Genomic DNA, 20,291 nt, shown 5'->3' with positions numbered 1-20,291 from the left:
TCACCAAAGCATTTTAAAATAACGGTTTTCAATTGTAATATATTTTAACATTTTATTTATACCTTTGGTGGCAAAGCTGAATTTCCAGCAGTTACTACTCCAGGCTTCAGTGTCACATGCTCCTTCAGAAATCATTCTAATATGCAGATTTTATCTTTAATCCATGAAAATTATTAACAATGCTATTATCAGTTTTATAAACAGTTGTGCTGCTTAATATGTTTTTGAATTGTTTTTTTTTTTGGTAGAAAAGAAAGTTAAAAAAAACAATTTATTTAAAATAGGAATCTTTTATAACATTATAAATTTCCCAGTTCTTATCCTTGCAGAATAAAAATATCATTATTATAATTTTTTTCAATAATATTACTGACCCCAAACTTTTGAATGGTGTAGATATCATAATTCTGAGATGACATGACATATCATCATAACACAACCAGCACCTACCTTAAAGTTGTGGATCTTCTCATAATTGCAGTGTTTCTCTGGTCCATCCTTGATTGTCCGTCGGCTCAGTGGTGATGGGCTGATCTGTGAACAAGCCAAAATCTTTAGAGGCTTCCAGAGGAGGGCACCCTTACAGCCCAGATTCACCCCCAGAGCTAAAGCCAACAGCTCCTGGTGCTTATGCTCCTTCTGCTTGGCTTTGTGAGGGGCTAATTCACCTTTAGCTGACCCCTTAGTGCCAACAACCTGGGCACTATGCCTTGGAAGAGCCTGCATCTCCTCTGTAGAGGAAGATGAGAATAATATGGAGTGGGAGATAAAAGCAGGGACTGAGTCAGTCCTCCACTCTTTGGTGATCTGGGTCGACTGAGAAGGGGGACAGCCTGGTCCTGCATGGGCAGGGCTGGGGGTGGGAGGTATGGTGGGTGGGCTGCCTGGGGGCAGGAGTGTGTCTGACAAAATAGCATACATTCAGCACTCTGAGAGAATGGCAATGCGAGAGAGAGAGAGGGAGAAAGAGTGATTGTGTCAGTCTTGTAGATACATCTCAGCAGGTTTCTGCAGTGGGATCAATGGATTCCAGAACACAGTGCTTCCAGAAACGATTCCACCACAGTTCCCTTGAGAGCAGATAATCCTGCAGCTCAAAGACAAAGAGCTTGTCTTTATAAGCAAAAAAATCAAAGATCTGCTCTGAGAAGAGCAAGTTCTCTTTTAAAAAAAGGTATTTTCAGGTCTAGCACTAAGAGGTTTTATGTAGTTATCTCTGTCTCTAAACTTCTAAACTGTTGATCTAACTTCTGTTTCAAATTGGATCCGGATTGAAGCACATGTACAGTAGTAATCCTGCATCACAGGATAATCCAATAGTCCCGGAATCACTTGTTTCAAGACCCAGACTTGCTTATGATCTATTTTGGGTAATCTAATTAAAAGTGGATAGCAAAAAATTACAAAATGTAAACAGGGCGCAAAGTATTTTATGATCTGGATCTCTCAAACATACAGAGCCCCTAAAGGGACATGTTGATGGTATTAAAAGTTTTGCAAGTGAACAAAGTTTCTCAGGGGAATGCATACTTGTGCAGGAGAACACAACAGCATCGAAATATAATTTTTCTCTTCTATTTCTCTCCATTCCACCACCATGTCCCCTTAAGGGTCTCAATACAAACCATATTTGAAGGCACACCGAAAATGATTTGGTGTAGGATTTCCTTTAAAAGAATTTTTAGTAAATTTCACAAATAATTAAAAAAATTATATATTTATATATTTATATACTCACTTGCTTTGGTCAAATACAAAGTTGGTTTGCTTTCACACTGGCCTTTTTGCAAGTGAACCAGAATTTGTAAACAAAAGTACACGTTTGCTTCATCCAGGTCATCCATTTAAAGAACAGAAATTCTCAAGCAGAGAAAACAGGAAGTGCAAAACAGGCTACTCATGGAGATCTTTTGTAGTGCAATTTTTATTCTTTTACTGATCTGATGTTTATAGATACCAACACAATGAAGAAACTTATGAGCATCATATAAGACAATGTCATACGATGTTGTAATTATGACTAGCTGAAAAATAAAATATATAGATATAAAATTCTTAAAGCATATCAACCTTTTGATTTAAATATTTAACCTAGATAAACGTGTGCTATTAGGACTAAATCTAGTTTGTGTAATCAGAAGAATCAGAAGTGGAATCAGAAGTGCACTTCAGGACATCAGTGGAAACAAATTAAATACGCCATAATTTTTGCTCATAGAGGTAAGAATAATAATAATAAATTCTGAACTGTAAATGGTCTGCTTTTATTTGTGTGCACTCACAATATCAACAATATGTTGTGCTTTTGTAAAATAAAGAGAACAAACAGGATTCACTTGCAGCCTCAGTCTTGAGCAGGAGCACTTTACAATAAGGAACTGAAAATCAGCTAATATTTTCTTACAGACATGATGAATATAGAAAGCTTTAAACGACTACAAAACAAAATAATCCAAATCCAAAACAATCTCTTTCATCATGTTGGCTATTTCAAGATGCATTTTTTTTCTAAAGGGCTGTCCAATGATGAGATGGCAAGTCAGGATCATCGATTTCATCTTTTATTAATAAATAATTCAAATATCTCCTTACTATTCCCTGATTTCCCTCCCAACATGTTCATGGCAACTTTTGCAGCAAGCTTTAGCCTATTAAGCACAGTCACGTCATGAGTGCCATGGTAACAAAAACTCATCATTTGCATGCATTTTTAAGCATTTTGATTTAAAAACAAGCTAATGAAACACAAATAACAACACTACCTGTCTGTTTCTGAGCATGATTTCTGCAATTGGGTCGGATCGAGGTCAGGTCATATTCACACCTTAAACAAATTGTACCAGAGTACACCTCTTCAGCTGGGTCTCAGTATGGTTGTTTGGTGAGCACCCGAGTGCGATTGCTGTATTGACATCTGCCCAAATGATGTAAACATTTTAGTTGCATGGACTTTTGTGTTTCAAAGTGAAAAAAGTGTCACTGTGGTAAACCAGGAGTAATACATTTACAGGTTACATTTGTCTTTAAAAGAAGAAAAAATTACTACATTATTAAGAATAAAGGTTTTTTATTGGCATTGAAGGTTCCATGAAGAGCCTTTAACATCCACTGCACAAACGATCCTTTATATTGCAAAATGGTTCTTAAAGGTCCCGGTTTTCGTGTTTTTTTTTTTGAAGCTTTGATTGTGTTTACAGTGTGCAATATAACATGTGTTCATGTTTCGCGTGTAAAAAAAACACTGTATTTTTCACACAATTCACTTATCTGTATACCGCTGTTTTCACTGTCATAAAAACGGACTGATGACTTCCTTGTTCTATAAAGTCCCTCCTTCAGAAATACGTAACGAGTTCTGATTGTGCCAGCGGTTCCTGTGTTGTGATTCGTCACCAGCTTACCTCACGTTGCCCTACTGGAAACCTGGCAATCCTGATCTGAACGCATATGCTGGAGATGTACTTCTAATCACAGAATGCCTTTACTGACGAGATGCACATGAAAATCGCCCCACCATCTAGTTAACAAAGCTAAACAGCATTGCCCTTTGTGTAATAAGTTACAGAAACTGTTAAACGCAACAACTTAAATAATAAAATACACTTACCGGTTGTGGTCCATAAACAATGCCTTCTCCAGACAAAGAGAGAACCGCTCAATCTTTCAAGAATAATCTTTGTGTGAATCCGGCATTAAACTGATTGAGATTGAGGAAGCTGTCCTCAGCAAAATGTGCTGCACATAGTTTTACATGTGGATTATAGTTTTCCGGAACTGATTTAAACATAAATAGTAACCATAGATCTCTAAGTACAGCGTCCCTGGGAAGGCCAAACAAAGCTGATTGGACTCCGAGATGAAAATAACATCGTTTCGACGGCATGGCGACAAATACTAACACAGCTCTTTCTCTTCTCCGTTGGAGCGCAACAAGACCACGCCCCCTTTGTGTATTCCTTTGGGCGTAGGTTAGTCAAAAAACTGTTCTAGTGACGTCATTACTGCAGGAAGTAGAGGAATGTAGTCCAAACTGGTCGTTCGATGTAGGCGAATTCTGTTAAATAAAATATCTCGCTTGGGATTGAACTTTGAGCTTTAGATTTTTACAGATATTATTTATACTCTAACAACAACATTACACACAAACTGAAGTTTGAAATATGGGATCACGAAGAACGGGACCTTTAAGATCATTAAGATGTTCTTCACACCATGAATATCATGTTTCTTTTAAGAAATGATCACTGAAAGGGTCTTTGGGTAACCACCAATGGTCTTTGGTACCTTTTTTTAAAGACTGTACTAGGTGTCTTACAGGACCACCAGCTCTGTCATCGGATCATCCAAGAGTGATGCAACTAAATACCAGGTGTAAATAAGGATTTCTGCTGTTGCACCAAAACCAAGACTCATGTCCAGGCTGGGGGACCATGACCCCTCTCAGCAGGAGGCTGATGCCGATGCCAGCAACACTGTGTATTTCCCGTAACACACAAGACATCAGATATAACCTCACAGACACCAGATTGGGTGGCCGGTCATTTGTATAATTACACCAATTAACAAAATGATGAGATTAGGAAAGAATAATAGAGCTGTGGCAAGTAAAAAAGAAAGAATGCTGAAGAGGAAGAAAAACAACCTTGCTACCTCTCACATATTCAAGATATGCCACATTCAGAGACGTGATGTACCTGATTTCCCAGAAAAGTCAGGCGGAGGTGAGTGGAAGACTGTCAGGGTTGTGTTGACTCAAAGTATGAGCATTGCTAAAAAAGCGCTGGTGTGGTTTTTATTTCTGCTGACCTCCACAGTGACACATTTTTGTGCACTGGGGGTAAAAGGCAGTTAACATGTGTTCTACTGGTCGAATAATATGGGTTTTTCAAACCCAATGCCAATATCTAGGGCATAAAGCAGCTGATGGCTGAAATAATGCCAATTTATATAATCAATATAATGCTTTTTGGTTTGTAGTCCTAAAACCAAAGAGTTTTATTAACATGTACTAAAATTAACATATATGAGGAAAGCATTACCCCTGAAAGTGTTTTACAATACCAGTCTTTGGTTTATGAGTAAAATAAGGTTTACAAAGATGTGAAAGACAATGTTAGCAAATTAGTTTTTTTTAAAGCACATAACAGTTTCAAAATTAATTTTTGAGACATGGCTGTGTATAATTTATGTCGTTAAACAAAACAAGTCTCTTCAGGTAATGTTAGAATAATGAATCGAAAACCACTACAATAAAAATCCCATGGCAAACTAGCTGGTTAGCCTACAAAATGACATCCTGACGTCCCTTGTTAAAAAATAAAGTACACTTTAGCATACTTTTTTAGAATTTTTTTATAGAATTAATATACTTTATAACAATAAATTTTTGACCCAAATAAGTATGACTCATCTTACAGTACTACAGTATACTCATGTACAGCGATATATACTATACAGCATCTCTCAACTGCTTAAATGCATGCATTGTTGCAAAATGTAAACTATATTACCACTAATTCAAACTGCTTAGAGGACCAACATCCAGTTCAGATAACCTAAACGGCAATACCAACACTAAAGTAAAAACAGTGACTTAGAGTCACACATTTAACCTGTAAACTCAAAAGAAAGATGTTGGGGAGTTACATTGAGTGATAAAAGGGAAGAGGGAGATGGGGCGCACAGACAGTGTGAGTGCATGAGCAAGACTTGCACTTTTTGTCCTAAGGCAGATGGCTTCTTGTCTCCTAATGAAAGAGGCACAAAGTGAAACACAAAAGAGAGACAATAAAGCCTAGTCTCTTTTTAGAGACCACTGTATTGACAGAAGAGACCCCCGCAGCTGAAGAGACAGACAGAACTAGGGCACAGAAAGTGTCTACAGTACAAAACCACATCCTATGTGATACACACAGAGGGAAATGTGTTATATTTATTTAATACACTATTCAATTCATTCAAAATACTGTCTATGCTTGATAGCCCAGCAGGACATAAAAAAAAAAAAAATGAAGGACAAAAATTGCATTTTGTCAAACTGGCAAAGCAAAGAATGCAACATTATTATGACTTATGTCCAACTGCAGGAAAATAAAAACCGGATTATTCCAAATCCTTCAGTTTAAAAGCTGCAGTGCTGAAATAAAATGTAAACAACAATAATAAATCAGTACAAAGCTCAGTGCTATTTCTAATAACTCCGATCCATCAGCAGCGAGTGGTTTTAGTAGGAACTTGCCAGGCCAGCAGAACACTTAAGCGATTACTGTTATTAGAAGAAGAGAGCCATGTGAACTCTGAGCTGCGCAGGTAACCAGACAGGCAACAGGGGAGTGTTTCATTCAGATTATCAAACAAGACTGCCTTCATAGAAAAACACACCCAATTCTGGTCCTTAAATGTGACCGGCACAAGTACTGTGAATCAAGACAGTGACGTAAAAGTGTTTTCAGGGTGTGTGAAGTCACTGTGAAATCTCAAAAGAGACAAAAATTACCTTAATAATTGGATTGTTAGGTTGTTGATGATGATGATGATGTATCCATTGTAACACATTAGCTAGGGCTAGGTTAGTCAATTATCTTGAAAAGCCTTAAATATAGATCAAAAGCTATTTACAACATTAAAACACAATAATAGATAATAAAAAACAGAACTGATTGTTATTTTAACTAATACAAAAACTAAAAAAAAGAAAAAAATGCCATTGTTAACATCTAAAATAAAACAAACTATAAATGAAAATAAACTGATTTAAATTAATTATAACGCGTTTAAAAACGAATATAAAATAATAGAAACATAACAACACTGCTTAACTTTAAAATGTAAAATATAAAAAAAGTATTCAAAATATTAGTAAATTCTACAACAGTACATCAGTTACACTAAAATAACACTTTTAATTATGTTTATAGCAGAATTAATCTAGTAAGTGTGCAAGAATTGCAGGCAATGCAGCAATATATTACAGCCAATATTTAAACGATAACTGCACAGTTATTATCATGAATCACAGTATTAGTCAGAGACGACCGAAATGGCAGATTCAGTGAGTTTGTGAGTTTTGGGTTTGTCATTTTATCTTCATTGTGCCAGATGTAGAATGCTGTCTGGATTAGGCCGAAGGAAATGTTCCAGAACGTTATGTGTATTGTGAGAGCAGATCAAAGAAAACTTTGGATTTCTGCTGGTCTTTGTATTTCTTGAGGCACACTTTACAGTACACACACACAATATTCCGAATAAACAATCAAAAGGTGCATTTTATGGATTTTACATTTTAAAATGCAATTGTTTGTAGCAGGGTGGACTGCTCAGAAAAAGCTTACGGATTTAATTGATGTTCTTTCTGCATTTAATTTGCATCACAGTGTGTGCGATATAAGAGAAAGAAATCTGATGAAGTGAACAATGGGCTGCACAAAGCAGATCTTTTGAAGTACATATACACAAATCTATATTTACAGTTTGACAGTTTGTTGAGGCTGCCCCCTAGTGGACATTTGTAGAAAACAGTGAGATATGGGGGGAGGGGGTGTATCGAGTTCATTTATATTAATTTGAATGTTTAGCCAACTGAGTCACATTAAAAATTCTCTGTCTGGTTTCTGCAACAAAAACAAATATGCCATATGCAAACATGACTGGGTGATAAACAAACTACACTTCCTTTGACTAATTCACAAATGTTTGATCCTCGCTTATGTTTATTTCATAGAGCTCTCATGAAGAGCCATTTCACCTTGAGTGAAGCAATAGAATTTATAAAGAAGTAATGGTAGACCTGACTGATTTGATAAAACTCTCCCGTCAGTGAACCAGACAGTGCGTCTGATAAATGATACAGGAGACAACACATTCATGGCAGTACCTTTCATCAAAGATGCACACCTTGAAGCTGAAACACTCTCACACTCATCTAATCTTCCAAATGCATGCAAAGAAATGCTCCTTCTTAATTTGTCTAAACACCATTCTTATAATGATTTGTGAAAGGATGGTGTCTGGCACCATGATTTGTGTTGGTTTTGTTGACTATTAGCAATAAAACCCGGTTAATATTTATGGGCACATAATGAAGCAGTGCCAGTGTCTACAGTATGTCCTGTTTTCACTGTGCGAAGAGACAGAAATGAGAATTTAAGTTGAAATCTCTCATTGAATTCTGCAGTAAATACAATCTCGGATACCAAATATGGCTCAAATAAAGGAAATAAAACTGATTTACAGCATTACTGCTAGTCAGTAAGAATGCTGAAATTAGCAATAATGCCAAAAAAAAACCAACCAAATGTATCCCAAGTTTCCTGATAAGCCTACAACATATACAGTGAAAAACAAAAAAGGTCCTAAAACAAAGCCCTGTGGGACCTAACAAAAAAAAACAGATTTTTTTATTTTTATTAGTAAACCTCACTAATACTTTTATTACTAATAACAAATACTGCGACACATTCTTTTATCACCATTATTTGCCCATAAGTGACCATGGTTTGGTTACAATGTCTGTTGATTATGCAGTATATTATATATTTAAGGCTTTGATCATACATTGTTCACACTGTAGGCTGTAACTTTAGTAAAGTGTACATATATGTACATGTACTACAACGTGTACAAAGAACATTATGAGCTATATAAGAATAGGTACACCTCTCACCTTTTCATCCTGCTGGAAAGTGACTTTTTTGGGCTCAGAGCGGGTCTGGTTGAGCCTGTGAGTGATTTTGTCCCTCAGGAGAGAGGTGTAGCCCAGATGCTGATAGATGGGGTTTGTGGTCATCTTAGCGATGTATTCTGCTGCCTTCGTCTCAATATAGAGAGTAATGAGGCCGTCTGTAACCAGATCGTGAACTGACTCGAAACGTTTCTCTCCCACAAAGTGCTTTCCATCATAAAAGAGTCTGTAGTTCAGAGTCTGGCCACCAAATCTGAGTGATAGACAAGCAGTATTCATATTATATTACAATATACTATTATACAGTATTATAAAATATTATAATTATTATATTATAATGTTACTGTACATTGTAAAAAAAAAAGCATTTTACATATTATTTTATAATATAATATAACTGATTTTTTAAAGAAATTAATACTTTTATTCAGCATGGATGTATTAAAATGGTCAAAAGTGACATTGTTACAAAAGACTCCTATTTCAAATAAAAGCTATTCTTTTGAACATTCAGTTCATAACAAAAATAATTCTTAAATAAAATAAAATTAAAAATAAATAAAATTAAATAGCATCATGGTTTTCACAAAATTAGTGGGCAGGACAACTGTTTTCAATTGTAATAACAATAGTAAACACTTCTTGGGCATCAAATCAACATACTGAAATTATTTCTGAGGGATCATGTGACACTGAAGACTGAAGCAATGATGCTGAAAATTCAGTTTTGATCAGAAAAAAAATACATTTTAAAATAAAAATATATAACAAATATTTAAACTGCAATTTAATTAGTAAAATTGAAATTGTAAATAAACTATTTCACAGTGTTACTGTTTTTACAAAAATGTTTGATCAAATAAATGCAGTCTCTGTGAGCATGAAAAACTTTTGAATTGTAACAATATAAAGAAATATTAAGTAAAATATAAAGTATCTACTGCAATATAAAGACGACGATGGATGTATGGATGGATGGATGAACATACAGAGAAAAGGATAGAAGAATAGATGGTGTGTACCTCAAAGCAAGTGTATATGTTCCTGGTTGTCTCTGACTCTCTCTAATGAGGTAAGCACCTTCTGTACCAGCCAGCAGTTCATCTGCACGCTCTCTGGAAATCAGACCATGGAACCTGTACACAGACACTATCATTTACCTTGGTACACATAAACACACACACACACACACACACACACACACAAACAAACAGAGACCATCGTACTTAAATATTCACATGCACACACACTCTCACACCATAAACCTTTTTCTCTCTCCCTCAATCACTATTTCATATTTACACCCTCATGCACATCACTACACAAAATCATTATTCACCACCTCTCATAACACTCTTAAATAATAAATTCGCCTTAGACACTCTAAATTTCACACACATTTTTGAAGAATGGGGTAAAAAGTAATCAGATGGATACGAGAACTAATATGAAGAACATTAGTATTGATGCTTTGCTTCTAAAACACCACTAATAAAGTTAGACACTCACTCTCTTCCATAGTATTTGGGTCTGCTCTCCATCTGCATGTTAGACAGGAAAAGGTAAGAGAGAGAAATACAGTTTTTAACACAAATGACTTAGCCTTACTGATGACAGGAGAGTCTTTTCTGACAGGATTTTGTGAACATGGAGATATATGCTCCAGTGTTTAGTAAAAGCTATGCAGACTGAATCAATAAGAGTCATGTTTGATAAACCTTGGGAGCGTTTACACACATTTCCTGTACTTACCTCCTGAGGACATGTGATCCTCTTTGGTCTTGGTGCTTCCTGCTGTAGCTGGTACACTGATGAACAAAAAGCAAAATATCTTTATATCTTTATTATTTTTTAATGAATTATATGAACATAAAAGTTGATATCAATAAATTGATATTTAATCTTTCACCATGAGCAGCAACCCAAATGGGAGAAACTGTACAGTTAATTTTACCTCTAAATCTTTATGTTTCTGTGGTAAGATGCTGGTGTACATACAGTATAGAGCAAGTCAAAACACAGCATTCTCTGTTAGACATTAATCCATTATGTCTGAGCTTGAGGACACACCCACTATCACTGCTGTCAGACTAAGCTACAACGCATTATAAGAGTGGATTGGGTAATATTGGTAAAGCTATTGAAAAATGAACACTGTGCAAAAGGCAAACAGATAAATCAACACAACAGTTGGTCAATATGGGAATGGCGTACATGAAGGGCCGGTGTTCAGCTTAAGAGGGGGGTTAAGCTCTGATGTTTTTATTGTGCCTGTTTGTTTAAAAATGTAGTACAGAGAATGGAGGTTAATACCAGGAATTCCTCAGGTTATCCTTTCCCAAATAATCGGCTTGCACAGGCAAGGTCAATTTGCGGTCAGTTCAAACAACATTCCTTTGATAGCGAGCTACTTCATTCACAATGATAAAAATGGCAACTTTGAATTTTTGAGCCACGGGCTACGTCACTAAAATGGAAAATGCACCTGTATCTCCTAAAGGCGTCTTTCCACAGCTGTGTTAATGCTGCTCTAGGGACAGAATTCAGCGTAAATGCGCAGTGCTGCATTGAAGCCAGACTAAAGTATGCCTGCTCAGTCCCACCTCAGCTCAGTATCAAGTATACAGCTGTAGGCTAATTGATGTGTAAATGCATTTAAGCCATCTCTGAGCAGCATTACATAGTCTGTGTTAAAACACCTAGGGCCTAAATGCCACATGAGAAGCGCTTCTGTGATACCTTTGTAGTGTACATTTGTCACTTTAAAAATAAGGTGCTAAAGTGCACCTCCATCTCTCTCTGCACCTACAGTGGGTTTCAATCAATGATTTATATGAGTTTTTAAACTGTAAAACAGACAAAAAATAAAATAAATGAATTAGAAATATTTGATTTCTGATGGGATATCTGATTTTCTCTACAGAAATACATTAAAATGCCATTCATTCATATTCTTGATGTGTGATTTTTTTTTTTTTTGAAATATACAAGGCAAGATTAGATCAGGTTGTAAAATGTAATGTGTGGTGACTTCCTAAAACAAAATTTGTATTAGATGTAAACAAATACTACATTTCTATATAATTTATATCTATACTAATGTGTATATTTTTACATCAAAAATACATTTATTATTCAGATATGCGTTCAATGTTTGAGGAAAATCTTTAAGAAAGTCATTATTTTAATTAAACATTTGAACCCAAATTGCATTGCTGGGAACATTTGCATTTACAAAATGTACTAAAAAATATTCAGTGGAAGCATACTGATTAGAGAAAAAGGCAGTATATTATTAATATCAAACAATTAGTTCTGTAATAAAAAAAAAAATGTTTTATAATGGCATTTAGATCAGTGTGAAGAGAGCAGCACTAGTGAAATGATCAATGCTGACTCAAAAACAGCAGCAGATGTGCGGGGATACTTCAGCTCGACATGGACGTGACCTTCTCTTGATGACTTCATTAAAAGCTGTTCATCACAGAGAGCAGCAATTGGCCAACGCAGTCCGAGCACAGACGGAGTCTGGCCTCACTGCTCAGATTTTTCCTTACAGGAAGAAGGCATCTGACAGATTTTGTCAAAGAAGTTCAGAACAAGCAGTGGGTTCTGGACAATAGCCACCGGAATGAAAAGGACAGGGCCTGCTCTAAAAATACTACACAGTGGGAGGGAATGCAAGGGAAAACGAGTTGAATCATAGGATGGGCTACAAAAATTTGAGATAATGATTACTGGCCATGGAGACCTTCAGCAAAAAGTGCTCTAGAATTGCTCCTGTCCACTTTCTCTGTGCCAGTCCACATTCCCATGATGCAATCATGTTTGAAGCCCAGATTATTGTATTTTATCAGTTGAGTGTATGCTGTTCTGGCAGTTTTTCCAGTATAGTGTGAAGTCTGTCAACTGGATATAGTTTTCTAAATTCCAATGATCTAAATAAGTACATGTGTTAAATACACATTCAAATACTTACAGTACGATTTCCATATCGGTGGCTGATAATCTTCAGGATCTACAAAAAAAGGGAAAGATAATAAAACAAATGTCAGGACGTCTTCTGTTATGTGCTGCGAACATGTGTTAAAATAACCATCTCTTGTCAGCTTGTTTTCACTTAACACGGTCGATGATATTTACTGTCAGGTTAGAGAGTGGCAGTGGTCCAAGGTTATTATATTGTTACATTAATGTTAAATTGTTCGGTAAGCCGTAATGCGCATGGCTGACAACATAATCCTTCCTGTACAATCCCCTCAGGGATGTACATATTTTAACATTTCTCTCATTTAGTTTCCCTGCTCAAAGACAATAAAGTAAAATACACACAGACAGACCCCTGTTATCATGAAGCAGCAAATGTTTTTTTGTTTGTTTGTTTGTTTTTCTATTTAAAACACATGGGCTGTCAATCAATTATACATTGTAATCAAATAAATAACAGTACAACAGTACATACATTCCTCTGCAGTGTATGGGTGCCGTCAGAATGCGAGTCGAAACAGCTGCTAAAAACATAATAAATACACACATAATTCACATGACTTTAGTCCATCAATTATTATATTATGAAGTGAAAATCTGTTGTGAATGTAAGAAACAAAGCTATCATTATTGGCTTTTAGGTGCACAAGATGGCGCCGGTGAGCTTCAGCGACGCGAGTGTGTGTGCATACTTGTTTCCGGTCCTGCGACGCTCGCATTTACTATAAGGGAAACTTACATACGAAACCTGGCTAGATGGATATAATCAATGTTTTTCAAATTTACCAGCGAATAGTGGTATATCAAAGACACGAGGAAACATCTTCCCTAAATTTTTGCGTACCTCTTTGTGGAAATTAATCCAGATACAACGCGGAGATTGCTTTATTCTTCTGTTGATTATGAGGATCAGGGTCAGCTTCAGGTTAATCAGTCCACAGGGATTTTTTCTTTCAAACACAAACCACTCAAATATGGAATACTTTACATTTTCGGAGAGTTGATTTTGTTCTGACTGTTAAATATAAGATCATAAGGTTTCTGACTGTCAAACGAGACTGATATATTTCTGATAAATTATGTATGTTTTATTAAATTTATTTGAAAGCAGTTTATAACTGTACAATTTAACGTAATGCTATTAGGTTTGCATTAATTAAAAGATCGCTGTTTTCATTCATGTGTGTTTTTATCAATGTTTATCTGTGTAGTAAAATATCTGCAGCATAAATAATTTTGTCTATAAGCAGTCCATGTATTTTATTACGAATTCTTCAGATAAAACAAATATTAAAATTAATCATGTTTTAGCTGTATTATTTTACAGACCGTTTTTTTTTTCATTTCAAAATGTTTGATGCAAAGTTGACTATGTCAAATAATAAAATATGTTGTGAAAATGATGATGAAACAAACTAATGTATGTGCACAATTGAGAAATGTGAAGATAAATCACAGCCCATGTCCTCACAACGTGAACATTTAATATATATATATAAAAAAATATAAAAAATCAATGTAATACAAACACTTTCGAGAAATAAGTAATTTTTACATTTACATAATTGGTAAGGTAAAAATAAATGATGTATCTGTGAGTACACACCATGAGTTCAATTTTCATTTCATGAACAGTAGGGAACATTAGTGTATTTAATTCATTCACCGGACCCAAACATACACAGTTTCAAATGCACTGGCTCAGTTAACATTTATAGAATAGTAATAATAGCAGTGTATATCTTATTTGCATTTGACTTTAATCATATATAGGTAGGTAATATTTGGATTTCTCCGGTTCTCTGCACTGGCGTTTAGCACAACCGGAAATATCTACGCACACACTCGCAAGACCAGAAATCCAAGATGGCGGAGATATGCAACTAGCCCATTGCAGCCAAAATATGAATTCATCATCCATAATAAAACTTCCTCCAGTAAAAAAAAAAAAAAAAAAAAAAAAAAACTTGTCCTCTCACAATAAAATCCACCAACATATTTGTTTATAACTTTTTTGGACTGAAAATTGTGCTTGATCTGTGCATATTTCTCTCCTAATTCAGATAAGACAACTTTTTCACTGGGGAAAACGATATTATGGATAGATGATTCATATTTTAGCCTGAAACAACAGTTTAGTTTAAGTTAAAACTTCTTTATGATGGATTTGTTTTTTTACAAACATGCAGCTTTTCACTTCACAAGACGTTTACTGATAGACTGGACACATATGGATTATTTGTGGATTATCATGATGTTTTTAGCAGTTGTTTGGACTCTCATTCTGACGGCACCCATTCACTGCAGAGGATCCACTGGTGAGCAAGTGAAGCAATGATAAGCACCTCGTCTACACCTTGGATGGCCCAAGCGTAAGTAAATTTGATATATGAGATAAGATGATTTATACTCTTCCACTGTTATTGACACATTACACCCAAATACAGCTCCTTTCTGTATAGTTGGTAAATTTGTCTCAGAAATGCTATTCCAGCGTATATCAAACATCTAATAACATTATGGCAAATGCTCTCTAAATAGGGTGCGATAAATAAATGGTGAAGCAGCACTTAAAGTAAGTAAGTCATTTCTCTAAGAAATGCAAGTCAGAGCCTGACAGGGTTCAAATGGCTGTCGAACAAACAGTCTGGATATGCAGGTTCATTTGGATACATTATGCATACTAATCAGAATAGCAGCCCTCTACTCCCAGAGAAGCCCATTTAAAACAGAAGAACACCTTGAATATTTGAATGCAAATATCTTAATTACTGTTAATTTAACACGTTAAATGAGTGTGCAAAATTGTTTAAAAAAATTAGATGAAAGTGACGTGACATACAGCCAAGTATGGTGACCCACACTCAGAATTCATGCTCTGTGTTTAACCCCATCCAAAGTGCACACACACACAACGTGAACACACACCCGGAGCAGTGGGCAGCCATTTATGCTGCGGCTCCCAGGGAGCATTTGGGGGTTCGGTGCCTTGCTCAAGGGCGCTAAGTCATGGTATTGAAGGTGGGTGGGTGCTGTACATTCACTCCCCACACCTACAATTCCTGCTAGCCCAAGACTTGAACTCACAACCCTTGGATTGCAAGTCCAACACTCTAACCGTTTGGCCACGACTTCACCTGATACGAAATTAACATATTTGTTAACACAATGTCCTCCTAAACAGCTCTGTAAAAAAATATTCTACCATCTGAGCAATTTAAGCTTGAAGTACCAGTGCAGAGCATGGATTTGGGAATTCTGCAGTCAGCACAGCTCTAGCAACTAAAAGCCACACTAAGTGAGTAAGGAGCCATTCACATAGGGCATGTTTTTAGATCCAAAAACAGTTTGCAGTGGGCTGTCCCTTGTGAAAAAAAGCACCTCAACATTTAAATATTTATATAATATTTATTAAATTAAAGGCCACATACTGTAAGTGTACTTGGAGAGAACACACATTCATGACAGTTTCTTAACACTTAAATTTACTTTGTAATAATGTTCAAATAAAGTTTTTACTTTAAAGGACATTGTAAATCATTACATGTTTGTCTTTTGTCATGCTTTACAGAAGTTAATATGTTTTAAATCCACTAATTTGCTGCTAAAAACTGCATTTTGCAAAGTCAGTTACTGTATGCTTAATAATTCTGAAGGCAATGTTTATCAGTTGATATATGAATAAGTGCATGAACATCCAGCACATCATGATATACATTTTTTTATTGACTGGCAGCCCTAAACATTCATTTTTTATTTATGAATTATTACCGATCCCACAGTATAAAATCTGTCAAAGAGATCATTAAATTATTCACCTGAATCATTCTCTGAATTCCAAATACAGCAGCCTGAAAGCATCAATAGTAAAATAAATAAATAAAACAGGATTTTCAGTAATAAATCACAACAGTTCCTCTCATTGCTTTCACAGTCTAGCCAGACAGGCTTCTGGAAAATCAATATTATTACATAAAATAGGCCTGAGAGTAACTATGCAAACCCATAAACAGAAATTTGACAATAAGACAAAGATGCATGTCTAAGAAATAAACTAGACTGTGGTGCATCAGCATTTCCTCATCCAAGAAAGTACCTGAACCTCTGATCATTCATGGAAAGTCTAGCAATGACACACACATTGTGTCAGAATGAGTAAATGTGTGGTCTTGTGTAAAGGCAGCAGTGGATCAAATAAGAAAGATAGACTGGAAAATAGTAGCAGTAGCAAAGTGTCTTTGAATGCATAAATCAATGTGCGTTTTCTTCTTCCCTGAATACGTGCTGGTCTCTATGGATCCATGTCTTATTTCAGGCACTGTCTCTTTTACTGTCAGCACTTTACTGCGGCCAGTCAGCATTTCCTCCTTGTCTACACGCTCACAAGCAAGCACAAGCTCAAAGTCCAAAACCACAACAGACAAAGCGCTCCATCCATACCCGTTACAACCAAACATACAACTGTTAAACAACATGGGCTCAATCTGTATATGTCTCGTCAAATATGTTTATAGAGCCACAGGTGAAAAGCACACATAAAACTGAGGTGTCAAGCTAAGGTATCCATTATGCCTTGACTTGGGAAAAAAGGCAATCGCTATGCTGGGCCAAAATGAATGGATTGCATGGTTTGAGGCTTTGGCATGTGCTTGCAAGGAGAACATTTAGCAAGAACATCAAGCGATTTTTCTTCCTGGAAGATGATGATATGGCGAGGTTTAAATGTTGGCTGAGGTTTGAAGTTATGTTCTGCTGGTCTCAATCCTTTGTTATTCATGAACCAGTGTAAAGCAAAAATTTTACATGCAGACAACAGTGCATGATACATTATGAAGGAACAATGTAAATATTTTAAGAGAACAATTTAAATATTGTAAATATAGTTCACCAACAAATTATAGAAGATCCAGAAGATATTTTGAAGTAGGATAAAATCTTACTTTTTTTTATTCATCATCAGATCATTTTTTATTCAGTGGTGGAAATGGATTTCCACAGGCTTGTTTGTAGGACTTCACAAAGAATGGACTGGGGATGGGATCAAGGCAACAAGAGCCACCACACACAGACGTGTCAAGGATTTTGCTGAATTTGTTTCATTTGGAAACCAAGGTCCTAGAGTCTGGAGGAAGAGTGGAGAAGCTTATAGCCCAAGTTGCTTGAAGTCCAGTGTTAAGTTTCCACAGTTTGTGATGATTTGGGGTGCATTGTCATCTGCTGGTGTTGGTTCAATGTGTTTTTTGAAAAACCAAAGTCACTGCACCCGTTCACCAAGAAATTTTGGAGCGCTTTATGCTTCCTTCTGGTGACCAGCTTTTTAAAGATGCTGATTTCATTTTCCAGCATGATTTGGCACCTGCCCACACTGCCAAAATCACCAAAAAAGCTGTTTAAATGACCATGGTGTTGGTGTGCTTGACTGGCCAGCAAACTCACCAGACCTGAACCCCATACAGAATCTATGGGGTATTATCAAGAGGAAAATGAGAAACGAGACCAAAAAAAATGCAGATAAGCTGAATGCCACTGTCAAAGAAACTTGGGCTTCCACACCACCTCAGCAGTGCCACAAACCGATCACCTCCAAGCCATTGAGGCAGTAATTTAAGAAAAGGAGTTCCTACTAATTATAGAGTGCATGTAGAGTAAATGAACATACTTTCCAGATGGCCAACAATCACTAAAAATTTTATGAAGTATTCTAATTTGTTGAGATAGTAAATTGGTGGATTTTTTTCTTTTTTATTGTTAAATGTGAGCCAAAATCATCACAAATAAAAGAACCAAAATTTGATTTATTTTTTCTCTTTTTTTGTACTATACAATTGTTAAATTGCAATTCTGACATAAATTATAGCTGTTACATTTTATTCATTTCCAAATGTTAAACCAAACCACAGCATTTATTCTGTTGACAATAGCCAGTTTATAAAAGTTTCTCATTATAGGTTTGGGAAGATGTTTGGTCATGTTTTGTTCCCAAATGCATGATAAATTCATGTTTAAACTGACTCATGGGTCCATAATACTTTATCCCCTAAATCAATCTGCACTTTGACATGCATTCACCAAAATGAAAAAGAAAATAACAGGTTTTTAACATCTTTGCAAATATATTAAAGGTAAAAAACATAAATGATTCCATTGCATAAGTATTCATACCCTTATCTGTGACAGTTGGAATTTTGCTCAGGAGCATTTATTTTGCTTGTAAATGTTACCACACTTTTAGAGGAGTTAACCTGTGGCAAATTCAATTAAATGGGTATGATTTGGAAAAGGTCATACAGATAAAAATGCATTTTAGAGCAAAGACCAAGCCCTTAGGTAAAAATAAAAATAAAAATAAATAACACATCTGTGAAAGAGCTCAGGGAAAAAAATTGCTTATATCCCTAATGGAAGATGTTTGGAACAACCAGAACTCTTCCTAGAGCTGGCCAAACAAAATATTTGATGGAGAAGGGCAAGAACCTGATGGTCACTCTAGTTGAGCTCCATGATCATATATGTGATAGGAGAAACCTACAGAAGGACAAACAATCACAACACTCCACTCAACCGAATCTTCTCCTCAGTGTAGACTCATGAAAACACATTTGGAATTTGCAAAACAGCACCTAAAGGACCCTCAGACTGTGAGAAACAAGATTATCTGGTCTGATGAAGCTCAATTCCAAGCATTATGTTTGAAGGAAACCAGCTCTGCTCATCACTTTTTTGAGAGCAGGGACTGAGGGACTCATCAGAGTAGAAGAAAAGCTAAATATACCAAAATATAGAGATGGCCTTAATGAAAACCCAGACTGGGGAGAAGGTTCACCTTCCAACAGGTCAGTAATCCCAAGCACACAGCAAGAGTGGCTTATAGACAACTCTGTGAATGTCTTTGAGTGGCCCAGCCACTTGGAGTGTAGATTGATATGGGATAATAGTAATTTAAAGCAGTTTAACATAAGGCTGCAACATAAAATGTGAAAAAAATTAAATTTAATGTAAAAATTAATTTGAATACTTTTGCAAGGCTCTGTATTTGTGTTGACAACTGTTTTGAACTGCGCTGGATTGTGCATATTTCTGATTCAGACTACACCTTTTCAGTGTAGAAAGCAGTATTATGTATAGACGACTTTGAAAAACATTTCAAGTCAAGCTTCAGTCATGTGATTTATTGTGATGTCTTTGTTCTCTTGTTTTCATGGCACCCATTCACTGCAGAGGATCCATTGGTGAGCAAGTAATATATTGCCTCTAATAGAGATACAAATTCATCATGGATGGCCTAAGGGTGAGTCCTTTTTCAGCTAATTTAATTTTGTGGCTGAACTACTCCTTTAATTGGCCCAGTGTCCACTTTACAGTATTCAAGTGAGATGGATTAGCTTTCAATCTGTGTTTATGTGAGCGTATGTTTGGATTAGAATGAAGTTGTATTGTCTGTTGGAGCGCAGGGGTGCTGGCGTGCTGCAAACAATACAAAAAATGAATTATTCTTCAGTGGCTCATTTGGAAAATGTGATTTCTTTTGGTGATCTGCCAGGTGCTTTCTTTTCACTATCGCTGGATCTAACAGAGAGCCTGGAGAACACTGAAGGAGGAAACTTCAGGGTCAGGAGGTGCAGAC

At 36.0% G+C, this 20,291-nt stretch overlaps 1 protein-coding gene across 1 annotated transcript in view; it reads right to left on the bottom strand.

Moving 5' to 3' along the window:
• The window catches only part of chn2 (chimerin 2), a 64,073-nt gene that overhangs the window by 11,248 nt on the left and 32,534 nt on the right, over positions 1 to 20,291 (bottom strand). Inside the window, exons 2-7 of the mRNA XM_052577963.1 lie at positions 12,660 to 12,698; positions 10,433 to 10,488; positions 10,190 to 10,221; positions 9,703 to 9,816; positions 8,663 to 8,933; positions 451 to 534 (exon numbers count right to left, since the gene is read on the bottom strand). Of these exons, the coding sequence (XP_052433923.1) occupies positions 451 to 534; positions 8,663 to 8,933; positions 9,703 to 9,816; positions 10,190 to 10,221; positions 10,433 to 10,488; positions 12,660 to 12,698 (596 nt within the window). The remainder of the gene's footprint in view (positions 1 to 450; positions 535 to 8,662; positions 8,934 to 9,702; positions 9,817 to 10,189; positions 10,222 to 10,432; positions 10,489 to 12,659; positions 12,699 to 20,291) is intronic.

Source organism: Carassius gibelio, chromosome B16 (assembly GCF_023724105.1).
Source record: "Carassius gibelio isolate Cgi1373 ecotype wild population from Czech Republic chromosome B16, carGib1.2-hapl.c, whole genome shotgun sequence".
Lineage (NCBI taxonomy): Eukaryota > Metazoa > Chordata > Actinopteri > Cypriniformes > Cyprinidae > Carassius > Carassius gibelio.
Note: the sequence above shows the minus strand (reverse complement) of the source record. Positions and strands in the feature narration are given on the sequence as shown.